At 46.9% G+C, this 23,099-nt stretch overlaps 1 protein-coding gene across 4 annotated transcripts in view; it reads right to left on the bottom strand.

Moving 5' to 3' along the window:
• The window catches only part of BANP (BTG3 associated nuclear protein), a 128,908-nt gene that overhangs the window by 93,891 nt on the left and 11,918 nt on the right, over positions 1 to 23,099 (bottom strand). For 2 of the 4 annotated variants that reach the window (XM_025371081.1, XM_025371082.1), the window contains exons 2-4: positions 9,045 to 9,183; positions 3,934 to 4,025; positions 756 to 955 (exon numbers count right to left, since the gene is read on the bottom strand). In XM_025371081.1, coding sequence (XP_025226866.1) covers positions 756 to 955; positions 3,934 to 4,025; positions 9,045 to 9,114 — 362 coding nt within the window. In that variant the 5' untranslated portion in view covers positions 9,115 to 9,183. Of the gene's footprint in view, positions 1 to 755; positions 956 to 3,933; positions 4,026 to 9,044; positions 9,184 to 14,920; positions 15,085 to 23,099 lie in introns of those variants that run through there. The other 2 variants (XM_025371080.1, XM_025371079.1) reach the window with 2 other exon arrangements.

The following is a 23,099-nucleotide window of genomic DNA, read 5'->3' as shown; positions in this document are numbered from 1 at the left end:
ACCGCTGCCATCCCATCATTCTCTCTCCTCCCAGACACACCGGGCAGAAGGCTGCGGCCAGACCAGGGAACCTGAAGAGAGCAGCGCTCAGTCAAAAGGCCCCTCGTCAAGCACAAAGCCATGCCGTGTCCGCGGCCTTAAGCAGGACTTCTTTCTGGCCAGGTGTGGGGAAGGCTAGCAACGCCAGAGCCTGAGCTTCAGCACAAGTTGCTAGCTGGAGCATCTGACAAGAAGCCTTGGATGAGTGGACACCAAGCAGCTCTGAGACTTTCTAAGACATCATAAAGGTTCTACTCAAGCAGTTCACAAACTACCACACAGCCTTCTAAGATTAGACTCTACTTTTTAAAAATAAGCAAAATAAAAACTGCAGGCTTGAATGGAAAGTTTGGTATAGTCACATGAAATGTATAAACACCACATATGAAGAAAAACGTATCTAAAGACTAGCCAGGTAGAGTAGGAAAAAGGAAAGAAGCACATATACATCTTCTAAGATTGGGTGGGTTAGTTCCAAAGAAAAGGTGCAGGGGTCTGTTTTGTGGAAAGGACACGTGAGGATGACTTCAGGTCGTCCTGGCAGGATGCCACATGTTCGGTTTCGGTCTAACTAAACTCAGCTTCAGTTAGAAACTGCTAAGGCAGACACCGCGCATCTCCAGCAAACTGAGCTACTAAGCTGCGGGCCTGGGCGAGGAGGTGACCCGCTTCTCCCCAAGTGACCTGAAGGCCCCGGCACCCTGGTCTGTTCTTACCATCGCACTTTGTTGCACGTCTGGGTTGCCCCAAGAGGGGAGCCGGCCACCATGGGAACCTGGATGGGGCTGTGCTGCTTGTTCGTGACCAGATCCAGCTTTTCCTCTAAGGATTTACAAGTGGCCTCCAGGGCCTGCAACTTGGCTTCAATGCTATCCAGCCGCAAGCAGATTGTCTGGTTGATGGAATACAGGAATGACTGGAAGTGAAAAAAGACCGGCTTTAGGAAGGGTCTCCTGAACTGTAAGAAGACAACCCCAAGAAACACCGAACAGCTATTTCCTGATCTCAACTCCATCTATTCAGACAGGACAATCTCCACACTGGAACTGGCTCATTAGCTACGAGCCAGAAGCCTGAGAGTAACGAGTTCCCACTTTACACACGAGTCACACGTCCTGTTTGAAATGTGATGATTTCATCATGGTTTCACTTCTATGTGCAGTTGCAATTCTTAGTTAAGTCCACTTAATTTTTAAAAAGTATGTACTTTAATATGTTATTATTAATCAGTAAATTTACACAAAAACTAGTCAAATCTTCTCAACAATAAAAACAGATTACACCTAACATCAAAACAGCGTAAAAGCCACAGGCCATGCACATTCACATCACACCCCGCTGCCTAATCGGAAGCTGCCTAATCGGAAACGGTGACTGGATCCCCTGTGGCCCTGACGGCCCTGAGGATTCGGTCCTGAGGCTCCCGTGGGGCTCCTGAGCGGCAAGCTCGCCACCTAGTGGCTGACAAAGCCGGGCTCCACGTCTGCCCTTTCTCCTCCGGATTCCTAACTCCAAGTAACCACCGTGAGCAGTGATATGTCGGACTCAAACCCAAGAAACAGAGAAACACACAAAGCAGAAAGGGAAGAACTTCATTTCCCCAACTGCCGTCCCAGCCAGGAGCCGCCAGGACCACATGTGGAAACGTGTTAATCACGCAGGAATTCACTGAGCAAAAGAGACACCCTCCACCAGGTCTCACCAGCAGACAGAAGGACACTCCTTCCGGGCTAGGGAGGGGCAAGTTGGGGGAGTGCCCACCAGCCCCGCTTAGTAGTCAGGAAGGCTGGCACCTGCCTTAAGAATCAATAGCTGAAAATACCACAGAATTTGTGTTTCGTCTTTTCTCTCTCTTTTTCTGCCCATGGCCTGAAGAGTGTGGGGCCCAAAGTGCACACATCAGAAGGAAGAGGGAGGTAGGCGCGGGAGAGCAGGGGCGGCACTGCGGAAGCCACTGAGAGCTGGCTGTGGAGCTTGCACACAGGGGAGCGGGAGGCCGGCCCACACTCGCAGGGGAGCGGGAGGCCGGCCCACATTCACAGCGGAGCAGGAGGCCGGCCCACACTGGAGCTGGAACAGCTTTCCCACTAACTGCGGCTGACCTACAGCCCACTCTCCTTTCTGATCTAAGGGGAATCTGCAGAATATCAAAATTACAGTGATATCAAACATCATGTAAGCTGGCATGGAAACCTGGTGTACATAGTGGCAGAGACAGCACTGCAGGAGGGAAAATCCACATATTGCCCAACAACTCACCTTTTCTCAGGTCACCACCTCTCCTGGCAACATTCACCACTAGGCGCTGATATAGACAGGAGCTAAAGAAACCAAGTGAAATTCACCCTCCCTGACTGACTACTCTCTGTTGGAATGACGCTGAAGGCCCGTGTGACAGAGGGAAGGAGCCTCGGTGTCAGGTGGACCCAACCCCGCGGATGACACTCAGTCAGCTTACCTACAAATGAGCACGGTCCATGGCATGACAAACATGCGTCGTCTTGAAAAGCAACAATGGGTGGCTGAATCCCTGAATGGCCACTGACAACCCCACTATTTTCACCAACTGGAGAACATCAAATGTTCGGCTCTCAAATTCTTTGAACAGTGCGCCCACGTTATTTTAATTCTGAACTACAAATGATTCTGCCTGGGGTTTGGGGGAAAATCACTCTTACATGCTAATAAAACAACCTAGAGCCACACATGACTCTACGCAGGTCGCATTCAACCGGGGGCCCAACCTCTTCTCAACAGTAGGACAAGGACAAAGGCAGGGCCGCTTCCATGCCCACTTTATATATTTCTGTGCTGGGCGTAACAGGTGTGTCTTCTGCGATAAAATTACAACTGTATTTATTAGGAGATGAAAACGCAGTGTTTACTAACAGAGCCACATCCTATCAACTGGTTGGAAACGGGCATTTTACTGTGAACTTATTTTTAAGTTTTTCATACACATTTACACTGCTTCTCCTTGTTAACAAAACAAATTAAATATGACCAAGTAGAAACCCTGTGTAGGTAGAGGAATTACATGAAAAGTGACTTTGGTTTTGTGTTGCTCTCATAAACTTCTCACACGTGCTGGTATTTACCTCTGTGACTCTGCAAACACTGGAACCAATCAAGCAAATTCAAAGATCCAAAAATAATTAACGGAACGAGCGGTTCTGAAGAACCCCATCCAGTAAACTTTAGAATCTAAGTGACTTAAATGGCAGACACAGAAGTCATTCATCACTGGTAGAAAGTTCACTTTCCTTCCACCCAAAATGGGCCTGCAGGTGTGTGGGAAGATGCCTCCTTCAGCAGCATCTCAAGGTAAACAATTCTTACTCTTTGTGCTCTTCAAGAGAAAAAAATGGCTCACACTCTTCTGTAGTGGGCTGCCTGGTGATACAGCCACATCCTAAAATGTATATCCACATCCTAACCGCTAGAACCTACCCATGTGGTCTCTTTGGAAACTGTGCAGATGTAATTTAGACGTAATTTAGAAACTCTTTGGGTCTGTGCAGATGTAATTTAGTCAATGAGATCAACCTGGATTAGGGTGGGCCTTAAATTCAATGGCAAGTCCTTACTAGAGGAAGAAGGGGAAACAGTCACAGACACACAAAGGTGGCAGCAACATGAAGCGGAAGGTAGAGGCTGGAAGGAGCCCCACAAGGTGAGGGAGGCCCGGAGCCACTAGAAGCTGGAAGAGGCAGGAAGGATCCACCTTCTAGAACCTTTGGAGGGAGCCAGACCCTGCCCGCATCTTGGTTTTGATCTCTGGCCTCCACCGCTGACAGGCTACATTTTTAGGCCATCTCGTTGATGGTGATTTGTTACAGCAGCCCTTGAAATCTGCAGTGCACTACACATTACAGAACAGAGTCAGATTTTTACCTTTATAGACGGATCCTGGCAATTGATTTCTAGTCGCTGGCGTTTCAAAGCAGGTTCGTCTTCATCTGTCACTACATGATTCTCCAAAACAACTGAAATCGGTGACAGAGAAAAAAATGTTTAACATGAAAAGTTTTACAGAATTATTTTAACATTAAGACAGTAAACAGCGCTGACACCTTAAGGTTGAATGAGAAATAGTAGAACCTATTTCATATTTTGCCTTTTTAAACTTATTCTCAGTCAGGCAGAAAATAGGATAACTCCTTAATCCCAAGAAAAGCCCAGACACTGGGCAATTAATGTGCCACTGAGTCAATCCTAACTCCAAATCTGCAAGCTTCTGACTCAATGCTCTATGGGGCTGCCCTGTTTGGTTTGATAAAACCCAATCGATAATAATGATTTCTTCCCCACTTCAAAATAAAGTTGTATCTGTTGGTCACCTCATTCCAAACTCAAAGCCACTCTAACTGCAGATCCAGAACTGAAAGGGGAAAAACAACACTGAATATCACATCGTCATAGGTGCTAATAATCAAAACAGTCTCAACCTGAACACATTAAGTGACAGAACCCCAACCCTCCCAGCACAGCTGAGACCAGTTGCCCCCATCACACAGCCAGCCTCAGCTGATCGCCACGGCTTCCCACAGGATAAGCAACTCGGCCCCAGCTCAGGGCGGCCACAGTCTGGTCCCAACCTCCTTCCTTTTGTCTAAAATTGACTACAAAAACAAAGTCAAAGATAACCTCAAAATCAAAGACCAAAATCGGCCACAACTGCCTCATCTCTGCAAACCACATGTCTATCTGTCTGTCACCCTTCTAGTCCTCTCTTTTCCTTTGACCTAGTCAATTTTTAAAAATTTACATATTTGCAGTTATAGACAGAAGTTTAAAAGGTCAACAGTTCTTGCTAAAGATTGTAGATTGTGCCACGAGTGTTTTTTTCTTCTCATTTCCTTGCCCGAAATGACAGTGTGAACTGTCCAGTGCATTCCTACCGTGCTCTATTCTACACGCTCACACATCAAGAGAAACAAACGGTACACATGTGGGAGGTGCGAGACCATCTACCGCGTCAACAGGTTTGTCTGCAGCCTTCCTCTTCACTGAGCAACAAACATGGACTCTGCGTTCATATTAATCTTTCTTTTTTGTTTGTTTGTTTTGTTTGTTTTCGTTTTTTAGAGATGAGGTCTTGCTATGTCACCCAGGCTGGACTCAAACTCCTGTACTCAAGGGACCCTCCACCTCAGCCCCTGAGTAGCTGGAACTATCCAGGTTATAGTATTAATAGCTTTAAGTTTTTAACAGTAATACCAGTGTGTGACTATTTACAAAAATGAATGCCAGTATATACGAATAGATGCTATATACATGCATACATATGAGCATGCTTACTGTAACGCTCCTGGTAGAAAAAAATCAGAAATCTGAATGAGGCCACTGGGAATACCCTTGAGCACATGCACACCTTTGGCACACCATCTGCTTTCAAGGCACCCACGTCACAGCCAAGCAGGATGACCTCACTGTGGCCAGATGACACCCGCCCCACTCTGCTGGTGTGGACTGTGCCCCAGCCCTTCCCATACTACCAACCCTCCAGCCGTCTCCACCAGGGAAATCTAACCACCTTCTGTCCAGCCCCACTCAAATGCCACCTTGTTCGGGAAGCCATTCCTGGAAGAGCCTCAGCTCACACCTGTTTATACTTTTATACTGTGACACCAACGAGGTGACAGCACCCACCCCAGAGCAGACCACCCTCCCAGCACCTTACACGCAAGGCTGCCCACAGATGTGGGTGAAGCACTCCTGGCTGGCATTCAGATTCTCCAGGTGCTAGAGGAAAGCCAAGTGCACAGGCCTCTCTGGTCCCTGCCTCCACCTCCACCAAAGCAACTCCCCGCAGAATTATATAGATTCACATTCCGAAGAAGATCTTAACAGGAAAACAAAAAAGAAGGTCCATGCCTTTAAGCCTGTACACACTAGATGATTCCGCTCAAAACTCTGAAACTTAAAGATGCAGAATTGTCCCACAGTTCTAACAGGAACCTCTCACAGGTCCTAGGCAAAAGCAGTCAAATCTGATCTACCCAGTGGGAAATTATCCAAAGCCAAGGACTACTGTCGGCTCACAAGCAGCACGTGGCCCTGCCTTCGGCCTCATGACTCCTCAGAGGCAGGGAGCGCGTCAATCATCACCACCTAAGCCTTTGCAGATGAATTCTCACATAACGAAACTTTTCAAACTCCATGCCCGCAAGTGCCTGTGGTTAGTCAAACGTTCCCAGGACCTCAGTCAAAGGCTCTTTACTCTCACTGGAAACTGGTCATCACACCAGGCCTGGAAGAACAGAGAGAGACCCTCGCACTTATTACTCTAACTTTTTAGTTTGTTGAGAAGAAAACAAGTCCAGAAAGGTTACGGGACTTCTCTGGGGTCACAGAGCTAGTTTCGTCATAAGGGCAGCAGACAGGCATGCAGTAACTCCAGTAATGACTCCACAGATAATGGGACAACAAGTGACATTTATTTTCTTCTTTGTACTTTGCTGCTTTTTGTATGTGTTGCTTTTTATAATTTTGTATGCATTACTTTTAGAATTAAAATAACTCCTTGTTCATTTTTAAAATATCACCATCAGGCTGGGTGCAGTGGCTCACGCCTATAATCCCAGCACTTTGGGAGGCCGAGGTGAGTGGATCACCTGAGGTCAGGAGTTCGAGACCAGCCTGGCCAACATGGTGAAACCCCTGTCTCTACTGAAAATAGAAAAATTAGCCGGTCATGGTGGCAGGCGCCTGTAATCCCAGCTACTCGGGAGGCTGAGGCAGGAGAATCGCTTGAATCCAGGAGACAGAGGTTGCAGTGAGCCAAGATCATGCCACTGTACTCCAGCCTGGTGACAGAGCAAAACTCTGTCTTAAATAAACAAATAAATAAATAAAGACATCACAATCAATCAACTGCAATGACAGGCCTTATGCAAGTCACAATTTTTGCATTCAGACAGGTAGAGTTAGCACAAGCCATGGTCGGTACACATCAAGTCAGATGATCCTAGAAGTCTTTCTTTTAAATAAAAATAAGGAGAAATTGGAAAGACATACACATCAACAATTTAAAAGCTGCTACAACCAGTAGGATTATGGAAAATTCTTATTTCTTCTACTTTCTTGACTATCCTGTTAAACTTTATTAGATGTATACTTTGGAGATGAGGAAAGTACTTTAAACCCACAATGAATGCAAACATGCGTGACACACCAAGGTACCTGCAGCTGTGCACACCTTCTCCTGGGTCCAGACTGCAGGCTTTGTACTGGGCAGGCCAACGAGCTCTGCACACAGTAGGTTTTTAACAAATACTCAAGAAATCATAGTTCTCAGGCATTTAAGGAACAGAGATGGAACAAAATCAAGATTCGAAATTATTTCTCTAAGCTTTTTTTGGGCCACAGTCTACAAAGAGAGATTTATTGGGGAAGTAGGCTGTCAGAACTTTAATGGTTCTGAAATCACTGGAAATGATGTAACTGGAACAGTTTTCTTTTACAAGATTACAGTGTATGTTTTCTAAAGAAACTGTCATTTGCCTTCTAAACTAGAAACAGGGATTTGTAAAATAATGTGCAGTGATCGTGTGGAAAACTAACCAACAGCACTCCTGAAATGCTGCCTTCATGTTCCCCTGGGACTGCTCACCTCACCCCAAAACTATTTCTATTGCCCTCCCCTTCCAGACTACAACTAGTCTCCACATGTAGTTTTCTCGACTAACAGAGCAAACAGATCATAGGAATGGACATCAGACTTCCTTATGAGAGTTCTGAAAATTCTCTCTTCTGGAGGAATAAATTGTCAGCCTTTCGATTCGAACATTCCTGAAAGAATAACCAGGCAACCGAAACACTCAGTGACTTAGCTGTGGTGGGCTTGTCACTTCAAACTTAACAGAACAATAAAACACATACCACTTTACAGAAAAAGAAAGAAGAAGAAGAAAAGAAGAAAAGAAAGGAGGAGGAGGAGGAGGAGGAGGAGGAGGAGGAGAAGGAGGAGGAGGAGAAGGAGGAGGAGGAGAAGGAGGAGGAGGAGAAGAAGAAGAAGAAGAAGAAGAAGAAGAAGAAATCTCTTTAAAACAGTAAGTGTGGACAAAGTGTTTTCACAGATGAAGAGATGAAGTTCCTGAAATTTAAGGTTTCATTTCTCAAGGGTCTCCTTTAAACAAGTTTATTATTTCAAAGTAGACATGTGCCTTTAACATCATTTTTAAAAATTACCAGCCTTAGCAAAGGTGTAGAAAAAAACGTGTTCTCAAGCACTGTCAGTGGAAGAATTAGTAAAACATTTCTAGAGAACCTCTCAGTGTCTTAACAAAATTTTAAACACACGTAGCAATTTTCCTTCTGGGAACTTCTCTAGTTGCCAAGATACATATGCAAGGATCTTCCCTATAGGGTTGTGTATAAAGGAAAAATCAGACAGACTATGCCAGGAGCCCCCGAAGGGAAAAGTCAACTGTGGAGGGGGCACCTGTGAATGAATTCTGCGGAGTTGCTAACAGAGCAGACTTTCACACACAACATGGTAAGGTTCCATGATGCTGCACACAGGGGATTACACACACAACATGGTAAGGATCCACGACGCCACACACAGGGGATTACACACACAACATGGTAAGGATCCACGACGCCGCACACAGGGGATTACACACACATCATGGTAAGGATCCATGGCCACACACGGGATTACACACACAACATGGTAAGGATCCATGACGCCGCACACAGGGATGGGGCAGGGGAGAGGGTGTAGAACACACACACACACACACCCGAGCAGCAGGAGCAGAGACAGCCCTCGAGACAAAGTGTCACGGGGCCCCCTCCAGAAGGAACATGGGGCTGAGGCTGCAGGGGCGAGGGAAGGGAGGGGCCGACAGTGTTCACATCTCTAGGATTCAAACTTTTTCATATACAGCATGCATTACTTTGACTTCTGCTTAAAGAAAAGAAAATAACTGCAGCAGCTTTTGGTTTTTCAAGAATAGTGAGAGTAATATTTCACCTACTGTCCCACAGCTCTGTACCTGGGTGGTCAGGGCTCAGGTCTTCCACTGCAATCTGAACCACATCCGCCAGGTCGTGTTCAGACATCATCCAGAGCACAGGAGAGTGGCCGGTCAACACGCAAGAGTTCCACTCGAAGAGGGGCTGGCTTTTGGTCACCTACCAAACAGAAGCAAAGGAGGAGGAGAGGACATTAACCATCGCCACATGTGAAATGATGAAAACCACGAGCCGTGCACATGTATGCAAGAGGCCGAGAATGTCTGTGGATTTTTACATGCAGGGTTCTTCTTGCCTCAAACCACCAAAAGGTAAGTTTCTTTGAAAATTAACAAATAGTTGAAAACGCCACCCGCTGCCTCATTCCTTAACCACTGGACAAGTCACCCAGGGCGTCTCCATTTCCACCGCATTCCTCATGCCCTTCCAAAGCCACCTTCCCAACACTGGCTTGGAAACATCCTCTCCCTCAGCTCAAGTCTCCAGTGGGGCCTGACTGCCTACAGCAAACGTCCTGTCACTTCCTGCTCCCGTGGGGCCTCAGCCCTGCTACACTCACCACACCCCAGAAAGCAGCATCCCACCCACACCACACCACTGGTCTCCATGGTGATACGTCATCTCTCCTCCCAAATCTCTCCCAACTGCACGCTTCCATCTAGACTAGAACCCATACTCCGTTTCTGCTGCCCCCAGGCCCGGCGGAGGGGCAGCACCCCTGCTCTGCTTTCTTTCTGCTCTCAGGTTCTGTCCTGAGCCCGAGCAGCATCGAGCCACCATGACCAAGGGGGAACCATCTGTCCTGTCCACAACTGTGCTGTCCAGGGTGGTGCTATCCCCGAGCCTGGCACAGTGTCTGAAACAGTCAGGGGCTTTCCTCCAGCTCCTGTGATGCTCTGATTAGGCCTCAAGAGAACTTATTTTCCAAAGTAAAAATGAGGCTGCATCATTCAAACTACGGTCTATGGACACACAGATCCAAATATAGGAGTGCAAAATAGGATGTCACTGAAATGAGGAATGAATGTGACCATAATATTTTTTTATCAGATTATGCTTTGTATTTTAATGATTGACACATAAATGGTATAAAGTAAACTGTTTTCCCTGAACTACACTATACACTTCTTAAGGGCAGAAACCCTGTGCCCAGCTCTGTACAGCACAGCTCCTTTCATCAGGAAGAGTCCGTTCACTGTCCCTAACCACAACCCCCATCGCAGAAGGAAAAGGGGGGTTTTCAGGTCACATGGTTTCAACTCTTGAGTCTATTCACAACTTCTGGTTTTTTTTTTTTTGAGACAGAGTCTCGCTCTGTCACCCAGGCTGGAGTGCAGTGACGCGATCTCTGCTCACTGCAAGCTCCACCTCCCGGGTTCACGCCATTCTCCTGCCTCAGCCTCCCGAGTAGCCGGGACTACAGGCGCCCGCCACCGCTCCCGGCTAAGTTTTGTATTTTCAGTAGAGCGGGGTTTCACCATGTTAGCCAGGATGGTCTCGATCTCCCGAACTCGTGATCCGCCCATCTCGGCCTCCCAAAGTGCTGGGATTACAGGCGTGAGCCACCGCGCCCGGCCACAACTTCTGTTAATGGATGAGTCCCAACAGGAATGAAATTACAAAAGCAGGCCTCACACGTGTTCTTAAATCCAATGAAAAATGCAGTTCCTCCTCTCCTTTGTCTAGGTTTAAATTTTACAGCTTAAATGGCAACAGCTCTAGAATTTCTTTTTTCTTTTCTTTTCTTTTTTTTTTTTTTTTTGAGATGGAGTTTTGCTCTTGTTGCCCAGGCTGGAGTGCAATGGCACGATCTCGGCTTACCGCAACCTCCACCTCCTGGGTTCAAGTGATTTGCCTGCCTCAGCTTCCTGAGTAGCTGTGATTACAGGCATGCACTACCACACCCAGCTTTGTATTTTTAGTAGAGACGGCGGTTCTCCATGTTGGTCAGGCTAGTCTTGAACTCCCGAGCTCAGGTGATCCGCCTGCCTCGGCCTCCCAAGGTGCTGGGATTACAGGTGTGAGTCACTGCACCTCGCCTCAGCTCTAGAATTTCTTGGGGATAACAATTCGTGGAAGAAGGAGCCAAGTGCTGTCTTAAATCTTCCTTTATTAGTAAAGGCAATATTTTTCATAAATGTGTGATCAAATACAAGATCTATAAAATAACAAAGGTATTTTTATTCCCACCTTATAACTTTACACAAGATTAGATGAACTGAGAAAACATAAATTAATTGTCCTTAACAAAAAAAAGAGCTGATGACAAATAACTGGAGGGGGAGACACAAAGCCTCAGAGGGACCAGCGCTAACCTCTAAAAAGTCTAGCCGAGAAAGACGGAATGAGACAGATGTTTAATCTCCCTAAATCCTCCCATACAGACACACACAGCTCCAAGGATAGCAAAACCAAAATCCAGGTCAACACCGCCAACAGAACGAGGTTACAGGATATTCCTCAAGAACCCCAAACACAAGCAGATGGGGACATTGGAAGCCACAAGGTCAGCATGGCACACGGGCGTAGGACGGAGGAAGCAGAGGGAAGCAGGAGCCGGGCTGAGAGCAGCAGCTGCCGGATCCACCAGGAGACCCACACAGAGGCCTGCAGGGCTGACCCAGAGGCCCAAGTGTTCTGGACCCCAAGCCCTCTCAAAACTCATTATTCAAAGCTCCCTTTTAGGCCAAACACATTGAAAAGAAACAGCCTGGAATTGAACACAAAATGTGCAGGGCATGGAAACTAGAGACCAAGGAACATGAAAGCTAATGAAAGGTGGGAGGGGAGAATGGAGCCTAGAGAGCTGAGAAAATAAGTTGCTGCATTTTTAAAACTTTCAAAAAACAACACAGGAAAGAACCCCAAAACACTGAAATTAGAGAAACGATTCTAAACCAAGCCTCCCTTCTGAGCATTCAGAAAAGAAAAAGTCATATAAAAATGAGCAACAGAAAGTACTGAGGCCAAATATCATGCAAAAATAACATATTTCTTAAAAGAATAAGAAGCAAAATAACATCACTGCAGACAATGAAAACATTCTAGAAACATATGTCCCCCAAAAAGATGAAAACTAAAAAAAAAAAAAAAAAAAATCCTGATAATTCAAAACAAACTGAAATACATTAAACACATAACATACCATTAACCAGAAACCAGCATTAGAAAAACTCAGAAACAAGGTACTAGAACTCAGAATATATTAGAAACAAAAGAAAAAATAACTTCAGAAATGAAGCCTAAACTACAAGAACCTTAGAACAAATAAACACAATGGTGCCTTAAGAAAAACAAAATGACAAAATTTTCAAGAATAAAAAAGAAATGAAAGAGATGAAAAAAGCTCAAAAAAAAGTAGCACATAAGACAGGAAAAGAAGACCCAACATATGTATAATAGGAGATGCTAAAGATGAAAACTGGCCAGGCACGGTGGCTCACGCCTGTAATCCCAATGCTTTGGGAGGCTGAGGCAGGAGGATTATTTGAGGTCAGTAATTCAAGATCAGCCTGGACATGTACAGAGGCCCCGCCTCTACAACATATTTTTAAAATTAACTAGGTACAGTGGCCCGTGCTTGTGGTCCCAGCTACTCAGGAGGCTGAGGCGGGAAAGTCACTTGAGTCTGGGAGGGCAAGGCTGACTCCACCCTGGACAACAGACCGAGACCCTGTCTCGAAAACAGGTGAAAACTAAAGCAGTGAAATGGAATATACTAGAAACTGTAATTCAAGAAAACTCTCCAGAAAACAGGAGGGTGCACTTGAAACTACGCATTAAAAGGATACACCGGCCGGGCGCGGTGGCTCAAGCCTGTAATCCCAGCACTTTGGGAGGCCAAGACGGACGGATCACGAGGTCAGGAGATCAAGACCATCCTGGCTAACAGGGTGAAACCCCGTCTCTACTAAAAAATACGAAAAACTAGCCGGGCGAGGTGGCGGGCACCTGTAGTCCCAGCTACTCGGGAGGCTGAGCCAGAAGAATGGCGTGAACCCAGGAGGCGGAGCTTGCAGTGAGCAGAGATCGCGCCACTGCACTCCAGCCTGGGTGACAGAGCCAGACTCCGTCTCAAAAAAAAAAAAAAAAAGGATACACCACAACCTAGGGGAAAAAAACAAAAACAGAACCACCAACACCAAGATCCAGCCCAACAAAAACATTATTTAAAGAAAAATTCCTTTAGCCATCCAAGCAAAAGATTAGGTGACTTATAATGGAAAGAAAATTAGATTATCAAACTCCAACAGAAAAAAGGATTAGCATATTTAAGACACACAAGGAAAGAAATGTGAGCCAAAAATTTTATATCCAGACAAAATTACTTTAAAGTATAAAGAAAGTATAAAGGCAGCATCCAGTCCTCAGAGGACAATATTCCCAAAATCCCCTCCTGAAGGCACTAGCAACAAACAAGGTTCGGAAAACCAAACCACTGGAGAGGCATCCGGAAGAGCAGCTAGCGGCTAGCGGAGCGCCCTATCTCCAGACGGAACTGAGACAGAGGAGATGAAGGAGCAGTATGCAAGGCTATGTGCTAAATGCAGACACAAGGTAACTGCTTGAAACTGGGAGGAACTGGGAGTACATATAAAAAACAAATGTAGGCCGGGCGCGGTGGCTCAAGCCTGTAATCCCAGCACTTTGGGAGGCCGAGACGGGCGGATCACGAGGTCAGGAGATCAAGACCATCCTGGCTAACACGGTGAAACCCCGTCTCTACTAAAACATACAAAAAAACTAGCCGGGCGAGGTGGCAGGTGCCTGTAGTCCCAGCTACTCGGGAGGCTAAGGCAGGAGAATGGCGTGAACCCGGGAGGCGGAGCTTGCAGTGAGCTGAGATCCAGCCACTGCACTCCAGCCTGGGCAACAGAGCAAGACTCTGTCTCAAAAAAAAAAAAGAAAAAACAAATGTAACAACTTTCAAAAACTAACAAAAACCAATGTTACAATGTTCATTCAGTGGCCATAGGAAGTGGTAGAGTTCTTTCTTTTTTTTTTTTTTTTTTTTTTTTTTTTTAGATAAGAGTCTCACTCTGTTGCCCAGGCTGGAGTGCAGGGGCAGGATCTCAGCTCACGGAAACCTCCGCCTCCCGGGTTCAAGCGATTCTCCAGCCTCAGCCTCCTGAATAGCTGTGATTATAGGTGCCCAACAGCACACCTGGCTACTTTTTGTATTTTAGTAGAGACGGGGTTTCACTATGTGGCCAGGGTGGTCTCAAACTCCCAACCTCAGGTGATCCGCCCACCTCAGCCTCCCAGAGTGCTGGGATGACAGGCGTGAGCCACCGTGCCCGGCCGGTAGAGTTCTTTCTGAGAACGCCTTGCCTTGTGTGCAATTCTATCATCCCTGATGCCCTTGTGAACAAGGAAAAGCAGACTATCAACAACGGTAACAACTTCACTGGGCTGAAAGGGAACTATTTTTAAATTCATGAGCTCATAATATTATTAAGCCTTTAATTTTTTAATGGTAATAAAAAAAATCAAGCATTTATTCTGCCTTTCTATACAAATCATATCACTGAAAAACCAAATCATAAGCAACAGAACGTTTCTCTGTATGAAAGTATTCCAACAAAAGAACAATCATCATTTTGCAATCCCTGATAAATCAAGAATCCAGGTAACAGAGGCGGCTGTTACCATCAGAAACAGAAAAACACACACTACCCTGCCTCATTAATGAAGAATTCAACACCATCTATGTGGGAGGTTCCCCTACCAAACTAACAAACAAAAATGCTCAATCTAATTAAGCTTCTAGAATCCTAACACTTTCTAAGTGACAGGAAATACAGAGGCCAGAAGAACATGCTAAACTACACCACAGAAATGCAAATAGGAAAATCAAAATCAAAACTAGGAAACTCGGCCAGGCATAGTGGCTCACATCTGTCATCCCAGCACTTTGGGAGGTCAAGGCAGGTGGATCACCTGAGGTCAGGAGTTCAAGACCAGCCTGGCCAACATGGTGAAACCCTGTCTCTACTAAAAACACAAAAATTAGCAGGGCGTGGTGGCACAAACCTGTAATCCCAGCTACTAGGGAGCCTGAGAAAGGAGAATTGCTTAAACCTAGGAGGCGGAGGTTGCAGTGAGCCGAGATCGCACCACTGCATTCCAGCCTGGGCAACAGAGCAAGACTCTGTCAAAAAAAAAAAAAAAATCAACCTAATCAAAAATGAGCATAAGGAAATGAAAATGAAATTCCAGAAAAAGAAGTTATGTAAAGATAGTCAGGCCGGGCATGGTGGCTCACGCCTGTAATCCAGCACTGTGGGAGGCCAAGGTGGGCAGATCACGAGGTCAGGAGTTCGAGACCAGCCTGGCCAACATGGTGAAACCCCATCTCTACTACAGATACAAAAAATTAGACGCGAGTGGCAGCGCGCACTTGTAGTCCTAGCTACTCGGGAGGCTGAGGCAGGAGAACTGCTTGAACCGTGGAGGCGGAGGTTGCAGTGAGCTGATATCACACCACTGCACTCCAGACTGGGTGACAGGGTGAGACTCCGTCTCAAAAAAAAAAGAAAGAAAAAGATAGTCAATCTGTTGTGTAATTTTTTTAAAAAAATTTAAATAAGACACCATTTTTCACCGATCAGACTGGCAAAAATCAAAGTATGATACACTTAGCCAGAAGATATCAGAAAACATGGCTGTTGCACTTTTGCTGGGGGTGTAAATGGGTACAACCTCTTTGAAGGGCAATAGCTATCAAAACGCTAAATGGCCACTGCCCTTAACCTGGTCATGCCCCACACAGCATTCAGCCAGCACATACATTCACATATGTGTGCAAAGACCTACATATTAAAAAAAAAAAAAACCCATAACAAAACAACTTAAGGCATTGTTTTTAGCAGCAAAAGAATGGATGTCAGCATTGCACAGCTAAGGATGAATATACCACGTACATCTTCAGGAGTCAACAAGAGCCCCTGAGAAGCAGCTCCCAAGGTGCAGGATCCCGTGAATATCAACGGGGCAGGGCAGTGTGGACGAGGGCAGTGCAGACGACATGCTTTATTTTTAAGAAGTATGTTAGATATGCACAGAGTATTTCTGGGTTAAGATATACAAGACCGACAACAGCCTGGGACACGGGTGAAAAGGAAATTATTTTTCACTTTTCATCCTTTAATAATGTTTCCATTTTTATCATGTGCATTTATCACCTTTTCAAAAAGAAAAAGAAGTATACTTCTAAAAAAGGATCGGACAGGAAAATATGCAGATCTAAGCTGTGGGGGTAGGGTCCATTCCAACTCCACCTACGCACGCTCACGTTCTTCAAACACTGGTGCTAGGATCAACACTGGGGTCGTGCTCAGCCTTCGGAGCTGCTCCAGGGAAGCAGAAGCCACAGGGCCTGACTGAGGTGCCCTGGCAGGTGCAACTAGCGTGAAATTTACGTGGTGACGCTACACCTGTGTCCTCTGAAGAGGACCTTTCAGCTCAGAGTCACTGGTAGTCAGCTTGAAGATCAAAGCTACACGTCACCAATATAGCCGCCTTTTTTCCAAATTAAGAACCAGAAGCAAAGATTATTAAAGGGATAAAACCTTTTTTTTTTTTTTGAGACAGAGTTTCACTCTTGTTGCCCAGGCTGGAGTGCAATGGCAAGATCTCGGCTCACCGCAACCTCCGCCTCCTGGGTTCAAGCAATTCTCCTGCCTCAGTCTCCTGAGTAGCTGGGACTACAGGCACACGCCACCACGGCTGGCTAATTTTGTATTTTTAGTAGAGACAGGGTTTCACCACGTTGATCAGGCTGGTCTCGAACTCCCAGCCTCAGGTGAGTCGCCCGCCTCGGCCTCCCAAAGTGCTGGGATTATAGGGATAAGCCACCGCACCCAGCCAACTAAACTTCTTAATGAAACCAGTAGTCCTCAGTCAAAAACCACCCAACCAACCTTGGCATTGGTGCATTTAAAAGATTTGGGGGTCACAGATTACTTTCAGAACCTTAAAAAAAAAAAGAAAAAAAAAAAAACACTACAGAACCTTTTCGGGCCAGGTGCGGTGACTCACGCCTGTAATCCCAGCACTCTGGGAGGCCAAGGTAGGCAGATCACCTAAGGTCGGAGTTCGAGACCAGCCTGACCAACATGGTGAACCTATCTCTACTAAAAATACAAAAAAAAAAAAAAAAAAAAAAAGGCCAGGCGCTGTGGCTCACACCTGTAATCCCAGCACTCTGAGGGACTGAGGCAGGCAGATCATGAGGTCAAGAGTTCAAGACCAGCCTGACCAACATGGTGAAATCCCATCTCTACTAAAAATACAAAAATTAGCTGGGTGTGATGGCGCACTCCCATAATCCCAGCTACTCGGGAGGCCAAGGCAGGAGAATCACTTGAACCCAGGAGGCAGAGGTTGCAGTGAGCCGAGATCATGCCCCTGCACTCCAGCCTCAGCGACAGAGCGAGATCCGTCTCAAAAACACCAAAACAAAAACCAAAAAACAATAAAATTAAAATAAAATAAAATAAAATGTACAATTATATTATTATTTGCCAGCCGAGTGCAGTGGCTCACATCTGTAATCCCAGCACTTTGGGAGGAGGAGGTGGGCGGATCACCTGAGGTCAGAATTGGAGAGCAGCCTGGCTAACATAGTGAAACCCCATCTCTACTTAAAATACAAAAAAAAAAAAAAGAACCTTTTCCAGGAAAAAGTACAGACAGACAAGACTTTGCAAAGTTTCAGAGGCTCCCCTAATCCCAGAGACTCCTGGCTGCCGGTGCCAGTAACTGCTCTCCCCAGAGCTCATGGAAGAGCCCTTGACATCTAGGTGTGCGGGGCATCAGACACGGACTTCCCTTGCCAGCCTGTCCCACAGCAGGCTGTGACACAAGCCTGGAAGTGGCACACGGAAGCCCCCGGGGAAACCTCCTTCAGAGGCCCTGGCCTCTGGCCTTGTCCCTTCTTCCTTGCTCCTCCTCCCATTGGTGCAGGCATGGAAAGAGACAGCAGGAGCTGGCACCGAGGAGCAAAGCCCTGGAAGGAAGGAGCCCAGGCCCCGCCCATCCAGGAAGCTGCCACACAGGCCCAGGCTGTCTGCCTCGGACTTCCTCAAAGCAAAGGAAAATAACCAACCACCTGGTTCAAAACAGGCTATTCTGGAGCCCACCACATGCAGCCAGACTAAACCCAAGGATATGCCCTGAGGCACTTCCACAAACGTTTGGCCCTGGGTCCCCAGAGTCCAGGTTAAATTCCTGCCTCCCTTAAGGGGTTGGTGGAAATAGCTTTAAATGTCCAATTCAAGCTTTTTCCTAGTTTCTAAAAGCTCTGCAAGTAGCTTCAGAAAATACTCTGCATTCACCATAAAATCCTGAATCCTAACCTCTTCCAAATGAGGACACCACACAGTATTCAAGTTGTTTACTCAGAACGCCTCTGTTGCCAGGATCAAGAGTCATTTAAAATTCTGCTAACAGTAAAGATTTCAATAGAAAAAACTAGGGCAACAAGCCCAAGAAAACTGGAACACAGCAATGCCTGTGGTTGCTATTTTGGCAAATTAAATTTGCCATTTCTCAGAAGTCCTGGGGATAGTCCAGTCTTAATACAATAAAACAGCTGGACTGAGACTAATGCTCAAGCAAGCCTCTTACTGTGATGACTATTCAGAACCCTACCAAGTCCACCAAAAGGTGCAGGGCTCAGGGCACATATGGAAAAGCAGGGCCTACAGCCCAGAGTAACACTGTGAATGTCCAGTAGAATAGGAGTGGTGAAGAATCCAGGCCCACCCAGACTGCCAGACTCCACAAAGTCATTCACACGGATGAGACTGATTGAATCACGTGAAACAAAATGGAAAGACCTCCAGAACATGACAGCGACAGGAAGGCACACAAGTGGAAAGTTGCACAGCAGTGCAGACGATATGATCCCAATTCTGCTTCCTAAACATGGTGTCCACCACGTGTGGTCATCTGTCCATGTGTGTAAACACGTACAAGACGGTCGGGGATGACGAACAGCAAACCTCAGGCTACCCAGAGCAGGGACGCTCCAACCGCGCGAGCCTCACTCTCCCGTCCACTCCACCCTCCTGGACTGCTGAGCTTTCCATAGGCCTTATTTATTTATTACCTGTGAAACTGTTTCTAAAACAAAGTGATGTGTCTACAGACAAGGTCAACGACATCAAATCCTGATAAACTTTACAGAACCACCTTTAACCCGGCCTTAAATCCACCTCTCAGCCACCAAGGCATGGGGACCCACACATCCGGGCAGGGATAGGGAGAGAATCCACAGCCAATCAACCTCAGGTGTGCCTGATGCCACGAGCCCCACCCAGCTTGCCCAGCCCTGCCCAGCCCTGCCAACTCTCCCTGCTCCTGGACCCTCTGCGCCTCAGGCTCAGTGGGTGATCCTGCTCTCCTCCCTCTCAGTTCCCAAGAACGCTCCTCGGGCATGTGCCCCGCACCCAGTCAGCACCCCTCCCCCTGGTCCCTCAGCATCACCCTCACACACCCTTCCCCCACGTTGCCTGCCGCCCTCCTTCCTGCCCCTCCAGCTGCAGCCCCATTCTCTGTTCCTTTTCAGATAAAATTCCTCAGAAGCCCCCCCACCTGTACTTGCAGTCTCCATTTTCGGTGCTCACATCCCCTCAAGATCCCCCGCTTCGGGTTGTCACTCAGTTACTCCCCAAAAACTGCTCCAGCCCAAATGCTGCCCATACTCTCCCCACCACAAGGCCTGAGCGGCTCATTCTAGCTCCTCCCCACGCTGTCCTCCCTGCCTGGCCCCCACTCCTCTACTCTCTCTGCTGGTCCCACATCCACTTCCTAACTTGAGGATACCCAGGGCACAGCCCTGGGACCTCTGCTCAGTCAGCACTGACCCAGCGGCTCATCGGCCTGTGGCTTCAGATACATCTCCATGCCAATGGCGCATACAGCTCAGACCTCGCACGTGAACTGCAGGCCACACAGCATACCACCTACTAGGCGTCTCCCCTAGGGGGTCGTCTCCATTCTAACACGTCCAAACTGACCTCCTGGCACCCACCTCAAATCAACCTGTTTCTCCCACACTTTCCAGCTCAATTTAAAGCAACACCCACTTCCCAGATGCTCAGGCCAAAACTTCAGTCCTCCTGGGTTCTCCTCTCCCTCACCCTGATCCGGCCTCGTCTTCCCAGCCCGGCACTCCCAACCTAGACCCAGGCCAGCCCCTCAGACCTGGCTCACACACGGCCATCTCACTGTCACCTGCACCTCTGCTGTGATCACAATAAAGAGCGCTCAAGGCGTCACATAAAAACACATGCCAGGCTACGTCCCTTATCTGCTCCAAGCCCTCCAAGGGTTTCCCATCTCACGGGCCCTCTGCAGCCCCTTGGGCTCTCCTCCCCGCCACATTCGGACCCTGCATTTGGGCCTCCGAACCGTGCTTCTCAGGGACACACCCAGCTCGGGGCCCTACCACGGCGCTGGTCGCCCCTGCACGCCTCCTGGACACCTCGGCAACACTGATGTGCACAACAGCCTTTCCTGCTCTACTGTCTGACTTACTACACATCTGAAAGGTTTCTCTTGCTTAGTGTCTCCTGCTAGAAGGTGAGCTTCACGAGGGCAGGAATCAGCATGGTTGTGTTCACGGCCGGGCACTAGGCCCAGCCCGCGCCATACCCAGTGAATACATCTGTGATGAGTCCAGTGAGAACACACCACCGACGTCATTCCCCAGTGCACAATGATGAATGTCAGAAATTCTATTTAAAAACCAAGGATTAAGGTTTTCAAAGTGTGTTGTGCCCATGTCCTGATTTCAGTACGGGCTGTGCTATAATTAAGTGACAAATCTAACTGCTCAGTTCATGAACGTGGAATCAGTGTGACTGACACATCTAACAGTGCCCACCCACTGTCAGCAAAGGCTAACGGCAGCTGGTCATTCGGTGAAACACACAGCTGCAAAGGTATTGAATTTTGCTATTACTATTTCAAAAATATTGGACACCCATAAAACAAAACCGCAAAGCCATTAGAAGAGGAATAAAAGGAAACCCACTGTAACTGGGCATAAAACTTGGCTTTAACAGTAAAAGTTAAAAAATAAACTGCTATAGATTATCAGTATCACACGAAAAACAGCGGCAAGGAAAGTCAAGCAAGGCTCCCTGTGTTCAACACCAGGATCTCCGCCGCCGCTGTCTAAGCCGCATCACAGGCATCATTAGGGGGTCTTACAATGTAACGGGTTTGTTCCCATCAGTACTTTTAGAGCAGACATTCTTCATAGAGCTGTTTCTTCTATCAAGCCTTCAGAAAAGCCCTAAGGCTGCATCTAACTTGGACGCAGTTATTTCCACAGGAAGTGGAACAATATAGCCCAGATGTGTCACCTCCCAGAGCGGGGCTCTGACGTGGTGTGAATCACAGTACCTACCGTCATCAGATCCATGCAGAGCGGCCAGTCTAAAAAGATGCATTCCACAGCCATAGATACTCCTTACATGTCTTAAAGGGACTACCTCACTTTATGGATGACAAAAATATGAACTGAGTATATTCCCTGCTGGCAAAAAGTTAGCACAGGGCCTGGCCTGCACTGCACTCAGGAACTGAGTGGGGAACGCCCATGAACATGCACGAGTGAGGCGCAATCCTAAGCAGTCACAGTGCCTGCGACAGGGAGAGAAGCCGCCTGAGACAGTCAAGTGACAGGAGGGACCACAGCCACCAAGCTCCCAGCCCGTCCCCAGCTCGTCCTACCGCCCTTCTCCTCGGATGGCTTCCGTGTGGAGACTCCCAGGCCACCTGAGTTGGAATGGCAAGTCCGAAGAGCCATAAAAATTAGGACAGGAACTCCCATTTAAAGACGAGACTAAGCAGTACCTGGTAAAAAGCTAAATCTCCAGAAACGAGGAAACTGCCAAGAAATTAATCATTCCATTTAGTCAAATCCTCTCGGGATGTAAGTCTAGAAACAAAGAAATAATGAGAAAGGCAGGATGAACTGACACGAAGAAGTCAATTTTTATTAAACCGAGATATGTGAAAAAGTCTCAGCTTACTTCTTTTGCCCTAAATCAGTCTGAAGTGGAACGTACAAGAATGAGATGGGAAATAACAGGAAAGAAGACTGGAAATGACCGATTAGATACTAGATAAGCAGGAAATCAGAAAGAAGCAAGAACACTTCTCCCGACGGCTTCCACTTATTCTTGGCATCATTCAGGCAACACGGCTTTTTCTTTAAGACGGCCCTCCAAACGTGTGCTTGCGGGGAAAAGGGGAGAAAAATTCACATTTGTAAGTGAGTGGTCAAATTCCAAACCTGAACATATTAGCATGCACAATTTCACCTGAGCATACATAATTTCTAGGGATACATCTTAAGAAACGTGTAGGTTCTAAGGCAGTAGTTCTGACTTTCCGGCCTCAGGGTCCTCTTCACCATCCTAAAGCTACTGAGGGTCCCGAAGAGCTTGTACTTGTATAAATTATACCTATCAATATTTGCCATATTTGAAATTAGAACAAAAAATGTTTGAATATTTGTTAATTCATTTAAAAATCATACAAATCAACACATCACGTATCAAGCTGCCTTAGTCCATTTTCTGTTGCTATAACTGAATATCTGAGACTGGTAATTTATTACATAAAGAAATGTTTTTTGTTTTTTGTTTTTTGTTTTTGAGATAAAGTCTCGCTCTGCAGCCCAGACTGGAGTGCAATAGCATGATCTCAGCTCACTGCAACCTCCACCTCCCAGGTTCAAGTGATTCTCCTGCCTCAGCCTCCAGAGTAGCTGGGACTACAGGCGCACGTGACTGCACCAGATTAATTTTTTTTATTTTTAGTAGAGACAGGGTTTCACCATGTTGGTCAGGCTGGTCTTGAACTCCCGACCTCAGCTAATACACCCGCCTCATCCTCCCAAACTGCTGGGATTATGGGCATGAGCCACTGTGCCTGGCCTAAGAAATGTATTTCTTATAGTTCAGGAGGCTGGGAAGTCCAAGGTCCAGGGGCCCCATCTGGGAGTACCTTCCTGCTGGTGGGGATACAAGAGACACCCAAACTGGCTTTTATTA

Source organism: Theropithecus gelada, chromosome 20, assembly GCF_003255815.1.
Source record: "Theropithecus gelada isolate Dixy chromosome 20, Tgel_1.0, whole genome shotgun sequence".
NCBI classification, from domain to species: domain Eukaryota; kingdom Metazoa; phylum Chordata; class Mammalia; order Primates; family Cercopithecidae; genus Theropithecus; species Theropithecus gelada.
This window is presented reverse-complemented; position numbering and strand designations above follow the sequence as displayed.